The sequence below is a fragment of the Juglans microcarpa x Juglans regia genome, chromosome 4S (genome assembly GCF_004785595.1).
Source record: "Juglans microcarpa x Juglans regia isolate MS1-56 chromosome 4S, Jm3101_v1.0, whole genome shotgun sequence".
Lineage (NCBI taxonomy): Eukaryota > Viridiplantae > Streptophyta > Magnoliopsida > Fagales > Juglandaceae > Juglans > Juglans microcarpa x Juglans regia.
The window spans coordinates 1,179,062-1,197,860 of NC_054601.1; the positions used below are offsets into that span (position 1 = coordinate 1,179,062).

Below are 18,799 nucleotides of genomic sequence, written 5' to 3' on the forward strand. Positions count from 1 at the left end.
TAAAATTAATTTTTAATAAAGTGTCACAAGTACTTTGATTGATTTAAAATGAGTTATAAAGGAATTGTAAGTACATCCATATCCAATTTGAGAATCCTAAGAATAACAAGTCAGTAAGATGACATAGAATAACCCTTATAATACATAATATAATTCTTATTCCACCGTCACACCAAATGATAACATATCTAGGCATCAAAGAATAATTATTTCAAAGTACTGTAAGCACTCGCATATATCGTTTGGATATGCTCAAATTCCTTGACAAAAATTATCACAGAACTGCACAAACAATAACTTTAGACAAGTTGGAGACAGACCTTATGAGGGGCCAACATACACACTTTTTTAGAGAGATGGAACAAAAAAATCCATATGGTGGTTCTCTCACGTTTTCATCCATCTTAACTCCTTTTCACACATAAATAGAGTACGTGACATAGATCCAGCAGACAACTTTCCTTTCTGTTGGGGGGCGGTGGCAGAGATCTTGATTTCTTGTGTTATTTACACAGCAAGCTTCAATGAAAGGGATGACATATCCCGCAACAGAATGATGACGAGATAATGAACTAACAGTTAATGCCGCATTGGCCTCTCGCTGCAGCTTTAGCAGAATCCGAGGTGAAGGGATCAATCCGTACCCATAATAAGGAGAAAATTGAAGCAAGAAGAATGGACCATACAATGACAATAGTCGGGGTACGATTTTGCCGACCTAACAAACCCTTCAGGAACGGATACAGATGGGCAATGACCCATATAGCAAAGAACAGCCTGCCGAAGAGAGGACCCCAAGACTGGTATCCACTGTTTACAGCATATGAAACACCAGCCACAATACCTACTAAGTTCACAATAAGAACTGTCGTTGGAGGGATGAGAAGTGATGTCCATTTGAACACATAAAGCTCTGCAAAGTCTCCATCTTCATCAGATGCCTTTGAAGTGACAGTAAAGTTGGTATCAATTCCAGCAAGCACTTTCAAGAGCCCTTGAAAGACTGCAAAGAGATGGGCAGATGTACCACCAATGACCCAGAATTGCTCATTCCTCCACCAGTCCTCAATACTGACCCCACTCCACCTAAGCTCAAGGATTCCAGTAGCAGCAATGGAGACAAAGAGGAGAATAAACAACATGCTGGCAAAATTACTTATCTGCATAAAAGTTTTTGATAAGTTATAAAAAGATTTTTTTTTCAAGTCATAAATTACTCATGCAGATATTATAGACATGTCAATGGGAGAGAGATAGACTTATCAAAAAGTGGGAGGGAGATAGACATATGAAATGGACCCTACAATATTTCTTGCTGCCCTTGTGGATCTTTTTCCCTCTTTTTATAACTTACTGTGTTGCACATTTCCAGCCAAAAGTTTCCCCCTCACCAATTTAATGACATACAAATGCCAGAAGATAAGAAAATGAAAAATTCAAGCAGGCTAGAGCAGTTCATCTGATTAATTGTAATTAAGGATCACTTACTAATTAAGGATCACTTACCTCAGGAATGATAAATTTTCCAGTGAGAAGGCAAAAGGCAGGAAGCATGCAGTAGGCAATCAGAGGGATTGATGTCAGTGGGTACACAATAGTATTTATGTAAGCCAGTCTCTCCAAAAGCTTCAGTCTCCCATTGTAGCCATACCACAAGGGGCAATGCCTACTCAGCAAAATCTCAATTGATCCCAAGGCCCATCGAAGAACCTGGTTCAATCGATCAGAAAGATTGATCGGAGCAGACCCCTTAAATGCTGGGCGAGCGGGCATACAATAGATTGAGATCCAACCACGAGCATGCATCTTGAACCCAGTTAAAATATCTTCTGTGACAGAACCATAAATCCAACCAATCTGGTGGTAATAAAAAGTATAGTTAACGTTTCAGCACAACATCATCAAATGAGTATTCTAAGTGCTAGCACTGCTAGGTCCTCTATTGCTATACTAACTGACCTCTTTTCCCCATTCAGTTTTGTCTTCATATCCACAGCTGATAACATGGATCGCTTCCTTCAAAAGAGTTGCAGGGTTGGTTGTTGGTGGAATGCCACCTTGTTCCATGAAGGTGGCTGCAATAAAAACAGGAGACTGACCAAAACGCTTCTCTAAGCTCTTTTGAGACATAAGAAGCAATCTCTCATCATCATATCCTGTGGAAGAAGGTAAATGGAGTTCACATTACAACGCATAGACGCACCAAACCATCATTTAGTTTGAAAAATTATTCTTACTTAAACTTGGGGAAACAGAAAACCAACCTTCAACACCCTCCTCAATGTCTTCCATATTAAAAATGGGAATGGTGGATTCGGTTCTTTTCATTGCCCTCTTCTTGTCAATGTACTTCTTATTGCCACCCTTTCCCTTCTTTCTTGAACCACAACAACTCTTGACAATAATATTTGGTTCCAAATCTTCCTCAGTTAACACTGGATCATACCCATATAGAGCTTGCCTGTTGAAACAGCAACCAGTTCCCACATAGACAGGACCCTGAATCCCGTCCAGCCCTTTTAAGTTGATCTGAAAAACACAACAAATACAAGATTGTACTTAAGTCCAACCACAATAAAATGTAACATGGAAAAATATTTTCCAGTGAAATATCCAGAAGAACCTACATCAAAGAAGACAATATTGCGGTTAGCATATCGATCATGCAAGTCAATGCCATCAAAACGCTGTGGGAACTGTACATAACAGGTTTTTTTTCCAAAACCAGGGTCCATCATGAAACACATGGCTTCTTTAAGAGCTTTACTGTTATTAAAGTAGTGATCACAGTCAACGTTCAGAAGATATGCACCATTGGTTAGGACAGCAGAAACTCGGATCTGCAGAACATAAGATGAAACCAAGTCAGAAAAGATGGCTTAAACAACCTACTCATATGATGATCCACCTCAATCCATCAGGCAACTAATAGAAACGCAGGTCATTTCCAAACCATGGTACAAAGAATTGTGATGTCCTTCTATTGAAGAAGAAAGGGGTTATTTTCAAAAAAATCATTGACTGGCACTACCTCGAATTGTGGACAATGGTAACTATTATGTTTGTAAATGACTAAGATATCTATCGTATTATAATAATAAAAGGCCTTCAGTAGACAAACCAATGCGTTCATTGCTCCAGCCTTCTTGTGATGCTGGAAGCCAGGCCGCTTCTCACGAGAAACATAAACAAGTCGAGGTAGCTCATTTCCATCTGTATCAAGCCCCCACTATGTCCTAAGAACACCTATTCTTCCACCCAATTTAAAATATTGTGAGAAGAATATCATGGAAGCAGTGAAATTCCAAAAACCATTTGGAAAAAAAGATGATACCTGAATCATTCCTGGATGATCTCTAGGATTATTTCCAGGCCATGGAGTGCCATCCTGCATTGTCCAACCTTCTTCAGGCGTCTTCTGTGCTTTGGCAACAAGGGCATTGATCCGTACCTTGAATTCTTCATATTCTCTCTGAGAAACAAAATGGTTTCAAAGTTCCGCTGACACACAAAGTTTAAATATTGTACGGATCATTTTATTGATCCGTACCTTGAATTCTTCATATTCTCTCTGAGAAACAAAATGGTTTCAAAGTTCTGCTGACACACAAAGTTTAAATATTGTATCTACCTATAAAATTCTTATGTTAATACTTATCAAATTCTCCAGAATAATATGCTTTTAAAATTAGTTTTCGTAAATGATTGAATTGTTATAGTTCTCAGTCAATAACATTACATCTTAAAGCATAAAAGCTTTTTCGTTTCAATAGTTGCTCCAAGGTCCATAAAAAGAACGACATACATAATTAGATAATACATACATAATTACATGATACACGTTAACTTTATTATTGCAACCATGACAAATGAGACAAGAGTAGACAGCTTTAAAAGCACCAAACCACAGCAATAATAAAGTTTACATTTCCACCATGCACCACATAATACAAGAAAGAGAATGATGCTATACAAACTACCACAAACACAATAAACATATTGATCCATCTATTTTTTCTTTAAGATCATTTTATTAACAAGAAAAAGGTGCTACCGTGCACACCGGAGAAACATATTGATTCATCATGGCAATGCTAACTGACCTTCATTGCCCGTCGTTCTTTCACAAATGAAGGTTGTATTTTGTCTTTCAAGTAATCAATTTTCTGGGCAAAGTAAAACTCAGGGGCCCTAGGCTCAATGTTGTGCTTCTTGCAAAAGGGCACCCACTTCCTAGCAAACTCTGCAGTTTCAGAAAGGGCTTCAAAGGTCAACATTGCCGACCCATCATCTGATACATAGCACGAGACCTTGTCAACAGGGTAATCCACAGCAAGTATGGACAAAACGGTGTTTGCTGTAATGAGAGGGGGCTCTTTTAGGGGATCCACAGTACTAACAAAAACGTCTACAGGAGCCAGCTGTGATGGTTCTCCTTCCCTATCGTATCTGCAGAGTTTGAAAATGTCACCAAGAAAACTCCTCATGTTCAAAATAGACATAAAATGAAGCACAGTCACAAATAGAACGAAATAAACTTACCTCAATGCAAGCCTGTCAAGGTAGGTCTCACGGTTGATTGGAGACCATTTTGGGAACTGATCCAGAAGCCAAGATAAAGCAAACCAGATCTCACAAATAATTGATGTTAGCCACAATGGGTATGCATCTTTGACTGGGTGAGTTACACGGTATTGTAAGAAAAATCCCAAAATAATAAGCCGTAGTATGATAACAACACGATAAGGTGTCAAATGCGAAGAAGAAATAGGAACCACACGACTCAAAGGTTGCCGAGCATCATCAGCCCTGTAACAAAAAAGATTTTCAATTCACCAATAAAACATCCACAAAAGAATGCTTAATACACTGTGCGAGAAAGCAAAATAATTCATTCTAGTGTCAATCTAAAGAATATAAAAGGCACCAATGCATGCTACGATATTATAACATGGCCATATTGAACGTTAAAGATATGTTATCATATAAAACATATGAAGTCATAGATGGAGACATAAATTGAGGGGTGCAGGTTATCGAAAAAAATGATAAGAAAGATCATTACAGAATCCCTTTTTTATAAGTAGATCATTACAAAATCTCAAAATGTACACATTCCAGGAGATATAAAGAATTCAGATGCCATTCAAACCAAAGAAAATTGGGAACGCCTTTTGGAGATTTCTCTTCAGAAAGAAAGAGAGAGCGACGAGAAAAAGCGGTTACACTTGCACCGGATGCAAATTAATTACAATGTGGAGTGAGAAATTATCATCAAATCCATTTATCAAGGAAACAAGGATAATTAATAAAACTCAACCAACAAAAGTGCAAGGTGATAAATATTTTATATTTGGGATGCTCACATTTGGAGTTCTTCTCCATTGGAACCGGTGCCTTCCATATCTCCCTTCCCTTCAGTGTATCGACTGGTCACCTGCGTCATATTTTTCTCCTGTTTGAGTTTCCAACCTTCAACCCTTTCCTTCCAGTCAACATTTCCAAGGCCATAAGAATTCAAGTCCTTTGATGGGTCAACAATTCTCACTGGAACTATAGAAATAAATGACATGATCAACCGACAGTTGATGAAGTCCATACAAGAAATACAAAAGCGTGCGAGGATTTCTAAATGAACAAATTCAAGTTACTTGACTACCTGGAAGCTTTGGATCAATATAAGGAAGGGAGTGGGCATGCTTTTCTGAAGGGCCCAAAGGACCTGATGTGCTTCGTACAGATTGGTTGTCAGATGTAGCACATGGAAAATCACCAGAGACCTGAAAATTTGTTGCCATATTAGTAGAGAAAAAGGTAGGAAAACATCACCAAGAACATCAATTGGAAAAATCAAGCACATAAGACATGAAAGTTTTAATTAACGCTTGCAAAGTTGGTAAGAAAAAGTTGCTGGAAACGGCAAAAAAACTGTAACTTATAAAATTTCCGAAAGAATGCAAATCACATCAATCACCCAAACTTTGGTTTCTGATAAAGAAGTAGTGCCACAAAGACATGAACATAAAAAAAGCCCAAGGGATTTCTCTAATTGCATACTGGCTGCCCATTTGTGAGAAGGGGAATCGGTTGTTGAGATTCATGTCTAGATGAAGACGAGAGTTCAGCATCTTCACCCTGCCACTGGCGTCTTGCTTTGCTTCCTTGGGTGTAATTGAACTCATTCTCTAGATCATCAACATCATCCTCATCATCATCTCCATCCACTCGAGGACTCCCTGAAGCACATAGATCATGTTAATTAGATTCCTAAATGTAAAACTGCAAATTAACAATGGACTCAGGGCAAGCTAACCTTTGTGCCTCTTATATCTAGTCTTGCACTGAGGACAAGACTGGTTCCCATCTTTCCGCTCATACTCATAACAAGGCCGACAAACAGGGAATGCACACTCATTGCAAGCAACAAAGACATCACCGTTTGCTGTAAGTCCAACAGTATCACCACAGATCTGACATATTTGGCCATTCAAATGCTTCAAGGGCTTGGGCTGCATTTTACAGAGATAACGTAAGAACCAAGAGTACGGAAAAGATAAATAATCCAAAACAGCGTAATATATACTTAAATAAGCAACTATTGCAACTTTATAAATATGAATTTAATTATGCCTACTACCCCCATTTTAAATAGAAGTTTCTAACTATGCAAATGCAATGGCACATTATTTGGCATTTCAGAAACCAGGATAGCGTTCCTTATTATAGAATACATTTCAGAATGACAGAAACAATAGACAAATTATTTATAGCTAAATAATTACATAACTCTCTCACAGAAAGAATTCAGGAAAACCAGGTAACCAACACAGCTAGAGCAGATCTCGTGTGTGTATGCTGATTGAGACCAAAGTCTGACCTAGTAGTCTTGTATGGTGGGCAACGGCTTATATCATCCACGTTCACGAAAAAGAGTATGATTCCACGGAACTTAACTTTGGAGATCTCAGCTGAACTATCCAAATCAAAGCTTAAATGCTCCCAAATAAAGCACCATCAGTTTTTATAAAGTACCAAATAAAGTACTATCCAAATCAAAGCTAAAATGCTCCCAAATCAAGTCTTACTAGTAAATATAAAAACGAGTAATTAATAGGACAAATTTCACCCAAAAAAATCTGTCAAAATCAAATAATCATCCGGTGCATCGAAATCAAATATTCTACTCAGAGGAACAATGAAAAAATAGATAGATCCAATAATTCCACAAGATCAGGACTGCAAAAAGTTCAAATTGATAGATTCAAATGAAAAATCTCCAAACTGACTGAAACAACCCCTACCTACTATCCAGTTCCAGAATAAACAGTATGGACTTTGAGTTGACACTCACTCACTCCCACAGAATTGAAAAGTGGATCCAAGCATCACAATGCAAACAAAGAAAAACACGTAACGATCGCCATACTGAGAGACCAGAATATACAAATCCTTAACTATGAAGACCACTAGAGAGAGATTTTAATAGACTACATTTGAGAGAGAGAGAGAGAGAGAGTATTTATGGGACTGAAAAAATCCAAAATGGGCATATCGATAATACTAACCCCATTGTCGGAATCGTGGCGAATCTGGACCAGCTCGTTCCTCTTGTACGACCCAGCCACCATTCCCGCATTTGCTTCCATGTTGTTTTCTCAATTCTCCAATTCTCCAATTCCCTCAAATTGATATTATCTCGCTGTCAAACTCAGAAAGATCTGATGAAAGTGTCGTGGGAGTATAGGAGAGAAGGGGCCAAAGAGAATGGTGCAAAGGCTGTGAATTCTTCGCCCTTTCAATACGCCATCTCTGTCTGAATCTTCTGCTCCGGCTATGACTGTCCTTTTTCAGTCTCGTCTTGTGAATTTACTTTATTAGTGTTGATATCAGTAGTGATGCAATGTTGCTACCGGCTGGACCGGTAGCTCCTTCCTAAACCCAGCGCGGCTCCGCGGACAGTACTCACAACTAGGCACAAGTATAGGCTACAGCAAGTGTGTAGCTCACATGTACGTCTACATAAATTCTATATTATATATCATACTTTTATCCCATTCACACCTTTGATTCGTAGAAAAATGTGAATTCGTTAGAGACGTGTCAATATCAGATTGGTTTTAAACAGAGAGAAAACTCACGTTTTATGACCTTCTCTCGGTTTGCCCAATAAAATTGCGACACGAGTGCAGTAGTTCCCGCTAGGCAGTCTCTATCGAAGTGGGTTCGGAAGGGACAGGCATCGTATTAATGTCGATAGTTTTTTTTTTTTTGTCTCGATTTTAACAATACTTGTTCAGTTGTTCTCTACTGTTAACAGCCTGTCCTATGGGTTTACCGGTAAATGTCGGTAGCTTCAGGTTCCGGACTCAGAGTGGCTGTCGGTGGAATCGATTTTAGAAATCGTTAATTAAATAAAATATTATTATTATTTTAAAATTTTAAAAAATTAAATTATTTATTATATTTTATATAAAAATTAAAAAAAATTATAATAAAAAGATAATTTTCATATCTAAACAGATCCGAAGAACAATGCATCTTTAATTTCTAACCTTTCTATAAAGGACAATGTTAGTTGACCATATCTTATATTGTACTGTATTTTTTAAATTTATTTGTTAATTATTTTTTTATATTTTAAAAAAATAAAAAATATTAAGTTATTAATAATCATTTTTTTAATTATTAAATATAATAAAATTATAATAAAATCGATCAATTTTATTGATAAGGATTCTCGATTCAATTAACATTTTTTATTCATAAATGAGTAATGATTTTCGCAATAAATTTTATTAACACTTTTTATAATTATGTGTTTGGAATGTAGATATTTTTGTAATTTAATGTTATTTTTATAAAATATTTTATAAAAATATTTTTATTTTAAGACATAATGATTTAAAATGATATATAAAAAAATACTGTGTCCTCTCTTTCATTGTAAATGTAATTATTAACAATGATTGTGATACGAAACGTCGAAAACTACAGGTTACACATTGCTTACTTCTGTTCTGTTTGGCGACATGCACACACCCATGCGCCGTCAGGAGCGAGACTATCTTGCACCAATTCAAGGGATATTTATAACTCACCAACTTTTCATTTTAAATTTTATTCAATTATTATATATATATATATATATATATATATATATTACATTTTAAATAATTTTTTTTATTAACCACTTAAATAAAACTCACTTAAAATGCACTACAATTTGGTTTCTACTTTAGTACATCTCAAATTGTTTTGAGGTCATAATGATTTCAAGAATTGAAACACCATAGGACCCATTTGATAAGGACAACAAATTTCAAGAAACCGATTTACATGTTAAGTCTTAACACAACCATCTTAACTAAATGGGTTCTAACGAGGATATGCAGAGGACAGAAATTCTTCAATTGACACAACCATCTTAACCATATGGATTCCAAGGATAATACAATAATCTCCAAAGATGCTTACATAAGTAAACTATTCATCCACAAGGCGGTATGAGCCCCGACAGAACCTATTGCACAGCCTCCATCAACACTGCACCGTCACCACCACTTCCACCACTGGCACCATAACCATAGTCACTGATCAGCCACCACTGTTGCTGGCATAGCAAGTAGCCAGATATGATCATCACAATCCTCGCAACCGGCATTGCACATTGGAGATTATTAGTACGAGAACGAAATACAAGATGAAGAAATCCTTGGGAAAACACTAATCTAGGATTAAGCATGTCAAGATTCTCTGTCCTGATACTTCCCTATGTACCTAAATTATTAGTACTCTCACATCCTCTCTATATATTAATCTTACAAACCCTACACTCGTTATCTGTCTCATAAAGACCCATCATTGGCATTAGCACCATTACTTCCTCCTTTCCTGCTTGCTGTCGTGTTCTTCAATATCTGCAAGTTAAAATTGATAAATTGCAAGTAATTACATGTCACGCGATGTGCAGTTTGAGATAAGATGCAGATACCAACAACCCAATAAAGCTTCATATAACTTGACAAGCTTCATATACCAACAACCCAAACAAGATTTTATTAATAAAGCGAAAAATCGAGAATACTAAGCTACAAGACAGGAACGGCCTTATCCTAAGAAAGGGTGCTGTTGAACATGGTTAACAATCTCTAGGAAAAATATAACTTGCTTGTGGCTGAGACCACATTGGCCTTTCATATTTTCTGTTTTCTCTCTGGCATGGATCTGCCATGTTTCCCGGCTGGGGAGTGGGGATTCACAGGATGCCCCCAAGTCAGCCAAAAAGAAAAATGGATGCCAATGCATATGGTGGTTCACAACCGTGATGGACATGAGACAGTGGATTATGAGCATCACTCTTAACACTATTTTTTTGGGGGAAGGGGGGAACCATATTTAGAGTCATGCTATATGCTATACTCACATCCCACTCCAATCACATTGTGCTGATTAGGTACTACCCAACAACAATTAGATCGGCTCTAGTTTTTTACTAAGGTCACTGTTTAATGCCACGACAACATAACTGAATAAGGATGGAATAAGCGTGTAGCATACAACATAGCTCTTTAGGACACTTCATACCATCCGTTTTGTATTGCCCCATGCCCGTGCTTATATAGCTATCAAATCAAATATGTTTTGATCATGTAGACCCTAACATGGAGCTGTGGTCACGTGGAGCCTCACCCACTCGGTCAGATCATTATCAACAAGCTCATTGCCATTCCATCATTGATGGAAAAGTGATAATACTGCAGATCTGATTACAACGGCCCACAAACATCATATATGATGACCACTCCCATGATCATTTTCTAATTGATAGATTGCACACACAGGCACGTAATGGTAGTTGGCAATAAAAATACTTAATTTTGACGCAGGGATCACAAAAATGCAATAGAATGTAAATACCGACAATGCCCTCCCAAAGAACAATTGTGTCGACATCATGATGATAATGATCTACCATTGTATAATCATTAAAAAATAATACTACGATGGTATACTCGTAAAAATGATGCTACTATGGTATGATGTAATGGTGAAATACACACATGTCTAAGCATCTGATTCTCGTTCTGCAAGGTGGACAGCCTCTCTTCAAGCTCAGAGTTTTTCTTCTCCAACTCTTTCACCCTCGTTTCCAGGTCAGTCAAGTATGCCTTCTTTCTTTCCCTTGCTTGCTGAGCCGAAACTCTGTTCCTCAGCAACCTTTTCTCCATTTATTGCAGCCCAAAATATAAAATATTACTAAAATGCAACTGACCTCACTAAACAAAACGGATAGATCGAAAAGGGGCAGAACCGTAATAAGCTAATACCTCTTTAGACGCTTGCTTTCTTTGTCAGCTGGACTTCGGCCTCTCTTCCTCTGACCTTCCCCTGCCACTTGAAGTCGGTCTGGACCTGCCCCTGAACCGCTGTCTCGTCTCGAGGCTGAGGTCCCCGCAGATTCACCACCTATCTCTGGTACTCTCCTGATCTCCTCATCACTCTCCAAACCTAAGATATAAAAGACAGAAATATTAAAATGGGCCGAGGATTTTCCCGGGAAAATACAGAGAGACCCTGTTGAGAAACTTCGACTTTGTGACTCGGATCGGAAATTTCGATTTTTTTTGGCACTAAGAAGATAACTACCGCACATGGGAAGGAAAAAACAAAAAAAAAAAAAAAAAAAAAGGAAAGCTACAGAATTTGTGAATATAACTTCACCCCTAGAAAATTCTCAGCATTTCCCAAAGCCAAAAATGGAAAATAGAAATAATCTTGGAATCAAAGAGGACAAAAAATCACCAAATGGATAATCCGATTGACTAATTTTTTTTTTTCCAAAGTTAGGAAGTTTCGACCTTCTTTGACTTCAGGTTGAAGAGCGGAGCTCGAAGATCTTTCGCTGCTTGAAGGCAGAGAATTCGCCGCAATGGAACTCGTTGCTTGCTCTTGCATTGCGTCTACGAGCAATTGAGAGAGAGAGACACACACACACAGCAAGTTTCTTCGGCTTTCAGAGGGAGAAAACAGAAAAGAGCGGGACACTAACGTTACAGCGAGCAAATAAGACGACGTCTGTTCGGAGAGATCTTAGCCGAGAGATTTTCCTCCATCCGACGGATCTGAAAGTGGGAGCGTGGAGGGTTATGAGCCATAAGGAGTGGCATAAATCAAAGGTTTACAGGGGAGAGCCGTGGAAGTTTACAGGCCGTTGGGTGGAGGATGGATCCGACGGATGGGAAAGAAGTTGGAAGCGTAATGCAACGAATCGGGACCACAAAATGCGCTGGCAGACAATGCTGGTCTCGGTTTTGGGGAAGCGCTTGCAATTTACCATGAACGTCGTTCGTAGCGGTGCCTGCACGTACCAAACACGTGCAATTAGGTAATGGAAAAGTCTAAAGGCAAGCACTTATGCGCACCGATGCGTACCGAAATGCTGATATGGAATAGTTTTAATGAAACGAATCGTTTGAGAGTCATACGGCTGACTTCATTTGGTATTCAAAACAATTGGCAAAATGCACGGTTTTAAACAACCGAAAGCCTTGAACTTTTCTTCTCTGGTTTTGCCCCAGCGATGCTTCTCTCCTCTGGTTGGAGCTCGCTTCTCTCTTTTCTTGTAGATCTTCCCTCTTTGTAAGACCAAAGTGGGTCCAAAGCCACCGAGACATATAGTTTTGCTTACTCCAATTATTTGAAGTTTTACACGCAGCACTCACTGCTTATTTTGCTCTCACTCTAATGGGAAAAGAAGAAGAGAGATTTGAAAAGAGGGGCAAAGCATTCAACGATAAATCACCTCCAACTATATACATTCCTAGGTACGTGGTGCAAATCTTTTTTATTTTTATTTTTTACTTAAATTTGTTAATGTGAAAGATTTTTGTGATTATTTGTTCAATATCCCTATCAGGAAACACTAATTACTTTAATTAGATTTGAATAGCATAGAATCTAATATTCCCTCAAAAGCAAGAACAGAGAGTAAAGTAACGCATTCATCAGAAAAAGAAAAAAAAAAAGGCCTAAATCCTAATTAATCCTAGAAAGTGGGTGACTCTTTTAGAGCAAAATCTCCTCCCTTTTTCACTCATCGGCTGATATTTAACTCCTCCTTAAGCGAGTTTTAACACTAAAGCATGTTTTTTTTTTACATTCAAATGGTTCACCTTTTTCACTCTCAGAGGTTTTAGTCGCAAAAACAGAAAAAATAATAAATAAATAATGGTGTTCTTGTAGCTCAATGTACAACCAAACCATATTACTTGACCATGTGCATAACTTTCGGTTGGTTGATTCTTCAGAGGAGATCGTCTGCATCTCAATGATTTTTTAGTTGTGCTTTAATGCCTCCACTCACTGACTTTTTTCAACAGAAGAGAAGGCTTACTTCACATCTCGCCGTCGCATGCAGAAGAAGGGATTTGGGAGAGTTAGCTTCGTTGAGGAAGAGATTTGGGAAGATAGAGGAACTGGGCTTTGATTTTGGAGGGAGACGGAGGCTTTGATTTAGGAGGAAGACGAGGAATAGTTCTATTTTTTTTTTTTGTTTAATTGCTTTTGTTTCTTTAGTTGTTATAATTACCTAAATATCCTTGTTGCCTGCCAGGTCATCTTTGGGTACGCAATCGGTACGCAATTTTGCTTGCATGTAGAAGAATTGGTAGGTAATTACCTTTGTACGAACTTACCGTTGTACATAATCCGTTTGAAAACATAATTATTTTTTTAAATATTTTTAGATATTTTAAAATGTTGTTTATGAAAAAAATATCTAAAAATATTTAAAAACAATTATATTACTAAACAAATCCAAAATATCCAAACGGGCGAATATGAATGGGTTGATATGTTTGTTTTATTAGAGAATTAGCATTAGTTTATGCATATGTAAAATCACATTTTTTGCATAATCACTTTACCATTCAAGTAAAATTTTCACATTGGCTTGTGTATATTTGAGACAAAATAATAATAAAATTTTATTATTAAATTTTTGCTAAAATCAATTTTATATATATATATTTTACAATTAGCATCCACTACATACATTTGACATTAATAATACAAATGCAATAATAAAAAACATAATTTTTTATATATTATATTAAAAATATAATAAAATAAAAAATATATATATAATATATTATAATAATAAAATGAATGTGCATGTGAAGGTTTGTTGTGTTGTTGAAATATGGAGAAAATGAAAAGATTGTGTGAGAGAGAGAGAGTGGGAGGAGAGAGAAATAATGATTAAAATATATTTTGTGAAGTAAATAGTAGTTATCAAAATTTAGATAAATACTGTTCATAACTAGCTAAATATTTAGATATACATAAGCTAATGTAGAAAATTTTAGGATGGTATTATGCAAATATGAGTTTACACATACATATACATAGACCAATGTGGATGCTCTTACTATATGTACTATAATTATAATTATTTATATAAATATAAATTGACAAAAAATTTTACGATAAAACGAGAGTATCACATATCCACTAAAAATCATAAATAAAAATAGTAAATATTTTCTCTCTGTTATGATTTGTTAATTTGTGATGGTAACATCGTAGAGAATATATCCTTCAACCTGAAGGTAGAGAATTCTAATGTTATAGAATGAATGTTTCAATGTTCCAATCTTAGAGGTAAACAAAGTATCATCAAACAGATTTTTTTTATCCGATATTTGCCAAGAGCCATTGAGTAAAAGTTATAGTTTATACCCTTCTTTCCGATTCAAAACAGATTAGATCAAGATGCATGCTTATGTGATCTGAACTTGACTTGACATAATCCAAACCGATAGGAGATCTCTAAAATTATCTCATCTCATTTTATATAATCATTACAACTTTCTCAAACTCTTATACAAAATATAATTATTCAACATTTTCAAATTCCAAAACAAAAATAATATTTTAAGAATATTTTATTCAACTTTCACCTCATCTCATCTCATTGTGTAACCAAACGATAACTTTTGTCACACCCTCCAACCTTAACACGAATCGAAAAATTAACCAATTATAAATGAAAGGTTTGACTTATTTAATTAAGTAGGTTGGATTAACATTTGCACATATATAATTGATTTGACACAAAATGTTTCTTACAAGGAATTACGATCGCCTGGATTAAATGACTCAACCAGGCCGGTAGAGTATCCTGGAAATCTTTTACAAAATGTACTTCAAAATCAGCTATTAAGACAGGTATTCCAAACAGGTGGCAAAATCCTAACCCACCCTGCGTAAAAGGGATGAAAAACCCTTGATATCTGAGACATGTTTATTCAATCAAATTGGTAATACTAAGGAAGCCAAGAAAAGAAGGTGTTTTGTGGAGGAAACGTTTGAGCGGAATCTCTAGCAGAAAGAGTGCCAAAAAAGTAGTGTCATGGTCCAGTTGCCTTATGGAATAACCTATGAATGGTAATTTCCTGTTAGGTTTTCTAATTATCTCACCAGAAAAGTAAGAAGCATAATATACTCTTATCAGAGATCATTACAGACAAAATCTCATCACATGCATTTAAAGGGACTACACAGTTCCAGGATCAGACCGTTGGTATGGAATGCGATGGTCAGGGACTCCATCTTCAGCACGTTTGTCTTCAAACCATTTCACAACTCTTTTTCTGGGTAGATTTGTCACATGCACTATGCTACTAATCATTGAGTTCTGCATTGTTTGTCAAAGTACAGAGTAAGAACATAGAATTCGAGTTTTTAGAGAAGATACCCAAGAAGCATGCTCTTAGGAGGAAATCAGTTATAACAGGGAGCACAATCAGTACCAGCGTTACAACAATTAGAAACCTTTTTTTTTTATCAATAAATAAGAATTTGATTAAAATAAGCGCAGCCAATTACACCGGATACAGCAACTAGGAACTTACACAGGCCAACCTCTCAAAATGTTGAAAACACTGCATTGGACAATACCAACAGGAAGCACGATGGGGCCAAAAAGTATAAGTCGATAATACGACTTGATGCAGAATAAGTTCTAATTTTGAGAGTTTTGCATTTCCCAGTAAATCCTGTGTAGGTACAGTGATTTGGACCAAACGTGTATAGATTTTTTAACCTTAGATTTCCTTCAATTCTAATAAAACTGACCAAATGATCCGGGCCTTGGGTTTGCTCCCCAATGGTCACTAGTTCGAGTCCCCTTAGGGACACTGGAGGTTTACCTGGTTATTAACTTCAAGGCTCCATGGGATTAGTCAAGGTGAGTGCAAGCTGGCCCGGACACCCACGGTTATAAAAATAAAAATAAAACTGACCAAAAAGCATCCATGATGAAAGACTGAACGAGATGATGTTATTGCTGTTTTTTTTTCTTTTTCTTGAACCTACAATCTCACTTCTACCTCATTCCTATGAGTGACAAAGCTTTAAGTGACATCTAGAAAATCCTAAAAGAATCATGATATCAAAATGGATTTATTTAAAATTTTAACAGCTGATATATTTGTTTGATAAAAAGTTTTAAAAGCTGATATACATGAACAGAAACATATTTTCCATTAAAATCAACCAATAAAGTAGATTAAATCAGTTGCATCCTTGCTCAGTTAACAATTGACATATGTTACTTACTGGTCATGAGGAACAAAATTCCCCAGCACCCCCGACAGTGCAAGTTTGCAATATTGAAAAAGAAACAGACTACTTACAGTAGGGCGTTTTGTTCTCCTATAAACTCTTTCAAGGGTTTCAACGTGCACTTTTTTCAGTCTCTTTTGAGCATTCCATGTCTGTTGCATGACATGGACAGGCAGTTGCCCCTTGGTCTTAGGTTCTGCTGCATCCGCACTTGTTTCGCTAGGAATTTCTGTGGGTGCGGGCTTATTTTCAGGCACTGCTACTGATACTATCGGTGCCGGTTTATCAGGTAAAGCGGCACTCATCATTAAAAGATTTGCAGGAGGGTCACGAAGCAATTCAAGAACCACAGCCCTATCAAGACAAAGCTCAGCAGCAAGAGTTTTTATCTGCAAAAAGAATAAATTGGATATGATAAGAAATAATTTGTTTAGGAAAGCAAAGAAATACTATAGATATCTAATATCAATAGAAAAAACGCTTCACAAGCAGAGTAAGAAGCATTTATCATGCTGAACACGCCCCCCCCCCCCCCCCCAAAAAACACACACACACACACGCACGCAAAGGGAAGACAGATTTAATCATTACCTTCAAATTAGTATATTACTTTCAAGCAAAATGTAAAAATATTTGATCCAACTACAAATTAATTTGCAGCTAATGAGATGATTGAAAATGAACATAGATAATGTGGAGAAAACTACTAAGGATCTCCAAGAAACTCAGAACATTAGCCTAGATGGTTCATCCAAACAGCCCATCTGCCAGAAACAATTCCAATGCGGTTTTTCTTGCCTTAAACAATTCCAATGCGGTTTTTATTTTTTATTTTTTATAGTATGTATATTTTACCTATAAAAAATGTATATTTGACAGTGCAGTAAACTGAACTTGTTCATTATACAAAATTGTGGCAATTGGCTAAAATGGTCAGGCATAGTAAGCCGCAAAGCCAAAGGTCAGGAACATGTCACTTGACGAGGTTCCCCTGTGATAACAAGATTCCCAAATGAATAACCCATTCATCTCTTCGATCAGAATTCGGAAAAATGCATACTTGCGGACAGGTACGGGTATCAGGAATGCATATGCATCAATCATACATCTATGGACTGTAGCAAATGAAAAATCCAGTCCGACTTCCGAAAGGTTAAGATTTTCCATATATTCGAGATAACAACACGTCGAGACATCATTGTCTACCTTTACAGAACCATATTCCTAGAATAAAACACACAGGATATAAAGATACGTACGCTAGTTTTTCGACGGCCAGCTTTCAAAGCTGCAGCCAATCTTCGAAGTTGCCAATTTTTAAGCTTCGCCGGCCTTTCGTATTCTTCATCGTCATCTTCTTCAGCATCATTATCACTTTCAGTGTCATCCGCAGCTGAAATCGCCATTTCTACATCATCATCTCCTAGTACCTCCGCTAATTCTTGTTCAAACCTGGCAAGGTCTTCTTCACTTATCTCATCATCCTCGTCATCTAGGGATAGCCCATCATTCTTTAAATCTTCCTCCAGTTGGCTAAAGAGTGCGTCAAAGGCATCCTCGTCTATAACGTCGTCTTCTAAAGCATCATTACGAGGCAAGACTTTCTGTATAATAGAAAGGCATGGAATTAGAATGATCCTTTACGCAGCAGAGCAGTCAGAAATTTGCATAAAACAAACAATTAAAAGGATTTTTCATTTCAGTAAGAAGTAGACACTAGGCAATTTCCAAGCCAAACAAAGATAAATAGATATAAAGACTCTTCATTTTTTCGAACCAAACAAGCTCAAGCTACCAGACCTTATTTCTCTTCGAAGAGGAAGACGCAGGGGTGGAAGAGCTGGGGTTTCGACGGCGCGAGAGAGCTAGTACGGAGCGGCGGGGAGGGTGAAGTGGCAGAAACAAACGGGTGGGCCGGGATTGGCCCCGAGGAGGCGGTCAAAGAGAGAGAATGATAAGCGCTGAACCGCCATGGAAGTGTGAACCGACGAAGCAAAAGCCATTATAGCTTATTCTCAATTCTCCAGTCCTTGGATTTGGAGATAGAAAGAACCGAAGGAAGACGAAGGGACTTGTCAGTTGTCACTTCAAAGCCTCGCCTCGAAGCGGTTTTCCCCATTCTCTGAAAACAAAACGGCACAGTTTTCATAGAAGCTCCTGGATTGAGACGGCG

The 18,799-nt window shown here is 37.1% G+C and overlaps 3 protein-coding genes across 3 annotated transcripts; all 3 read right to left on the reverse strand.

The window, feature by feature from the left end:
• Nucleotides 1-137: 137 nt before the first annotated feature.
• Nucleotides 138-7,866, reverse strand: LOC121263760 (cellulose synthase A catalytic subunit 1 [UDP-forming]-like). Its single transcript, XM_041166828.1, is given in 15 exon segments — nucleotides 138-1,160; nucleotides 1,507-1,857; nucleotides 1,960-2,156; nucleotides 2,265-2,529; nucleotides 2,628-2,840; nucleotides 3,122-3,222; nucleotides 3,225-3,246; nucleotides 3,335-3,472; nucleotides 4,104-4,449; nucleotides 4,543-4,809; nucleotides 5,367-5,553; nucleotides 5,660-5,780; nucleotides 6,058-6,236; nucleotides 6,314-6,509; nucleotides 7,566-7,866. Coding segments are annotated over 15 exon segments (3,252 nt in total). The 5' UTR covers nucleotides 7,647-7,866; the 3' UTR covers nucleotides 138-572.
• A 1,521-nt stretch (nucleotides 7,867-9,387) lies between these two features.
• LOC121263763 (transcription factor HY5-like) lies at nucleotides 9,388-12,141 on the reverse strand. Its single transcript, XM_041166831.1, has 4 exons — nucleotides 11,859-12,141; nucleotides 11,328-11,508; nucleotides 11,061-11,217; nucleotides 9,388-9,917 (listed from the first exon to the last, which is right to left on the reverse strand). Exons 1-4 carry the CDS (start codon nucleotides 11,953-11,955, stop codon nucleotides 9,846-9,848), a joined length of 507 nt encoding a protein of 168 aa, XP_041022765.1. The 5' UTR covers nucleotides 11,956-12,141; the 3' UTR covers nucleotides 9,388-9,845.
• Nucleotides 12,142-12,189: 48 nt separating this feature from the next.
• LOC121262696 (protein OVEREXPRESSOR OF CATIONIC PEROXIDASE 3) lies at nucleotides 12,190-18,745 on the reverse strand. Its single transcript, XM_041165284.1, has 6 exons — nucleotides 18,680-18,745; nucleotides 18,427-18,564; nucleotides 17,886-18,230; nucleotides 16,698-17,015; nucleotides 15,579-15,697; nucleotides 12,190-12,358 (listed from the first exon to the last, which is right to left on the reverse strand). Exons 1-6 carry the CDS (start codon nucleotides 18,743-18,745, stop codon nucleotides 12,331-12,333), a joined length of 1,014 nt encoding a protein of 337 aa, XP_041021218.1. The 3' UTR covers nucleotides 12,190-12,330.
• Nucleotides 18,746-18,799: the final 54 nt, after the last annotated feature.

Bases quoted from the DNA above. Each gene is read 5' to 3' on its own strand.
- LOC121262696 (XM_041165284.1), bottom strand. From the start codon at position 18,745: ATGGGGAAAACCGCTTCGAGGCGAGGCTTTGAAGTGACAACTGACAAG. The intron at 18,565-18,679 runs GTTCTTTCTATC...CTCTCTCTTTGA, and splicing joins AGTCCCTTCGTCTTCCTTCG to CCGCCTCCTCGGGGCCAATC. The intron at 18,231-18,426 runs GTCTGGTAGCTT...TCTATTATACAG, and splicing joins CCTCTTCGAAGAGAAATAAG to AAAGTCTTGCCTCGTAATGA.
- LOC121263763 (XM_041166831.1), bottom strand. From the start codon at position 11,955: ATGCAAGAGCAAGCAACGAGTTCCATTGCGGCGAATTCTCTGCCTTCA. The intron at 11,509-11,858 runs GTCGAAACTTCC...TTTATATCTTAG, and splicing joins TCAACCTGAAGTCAAAGAAG to GTTTGGAGAGTGATGAGGAG. The intron at 11,218-11,327 runs GTATTAGCTTAT...AATGGAGAAAAG, and splicing joins GAAAGCAAGCGTCTAAAGAG to GTTGCTGAGGAACAGAGTTT.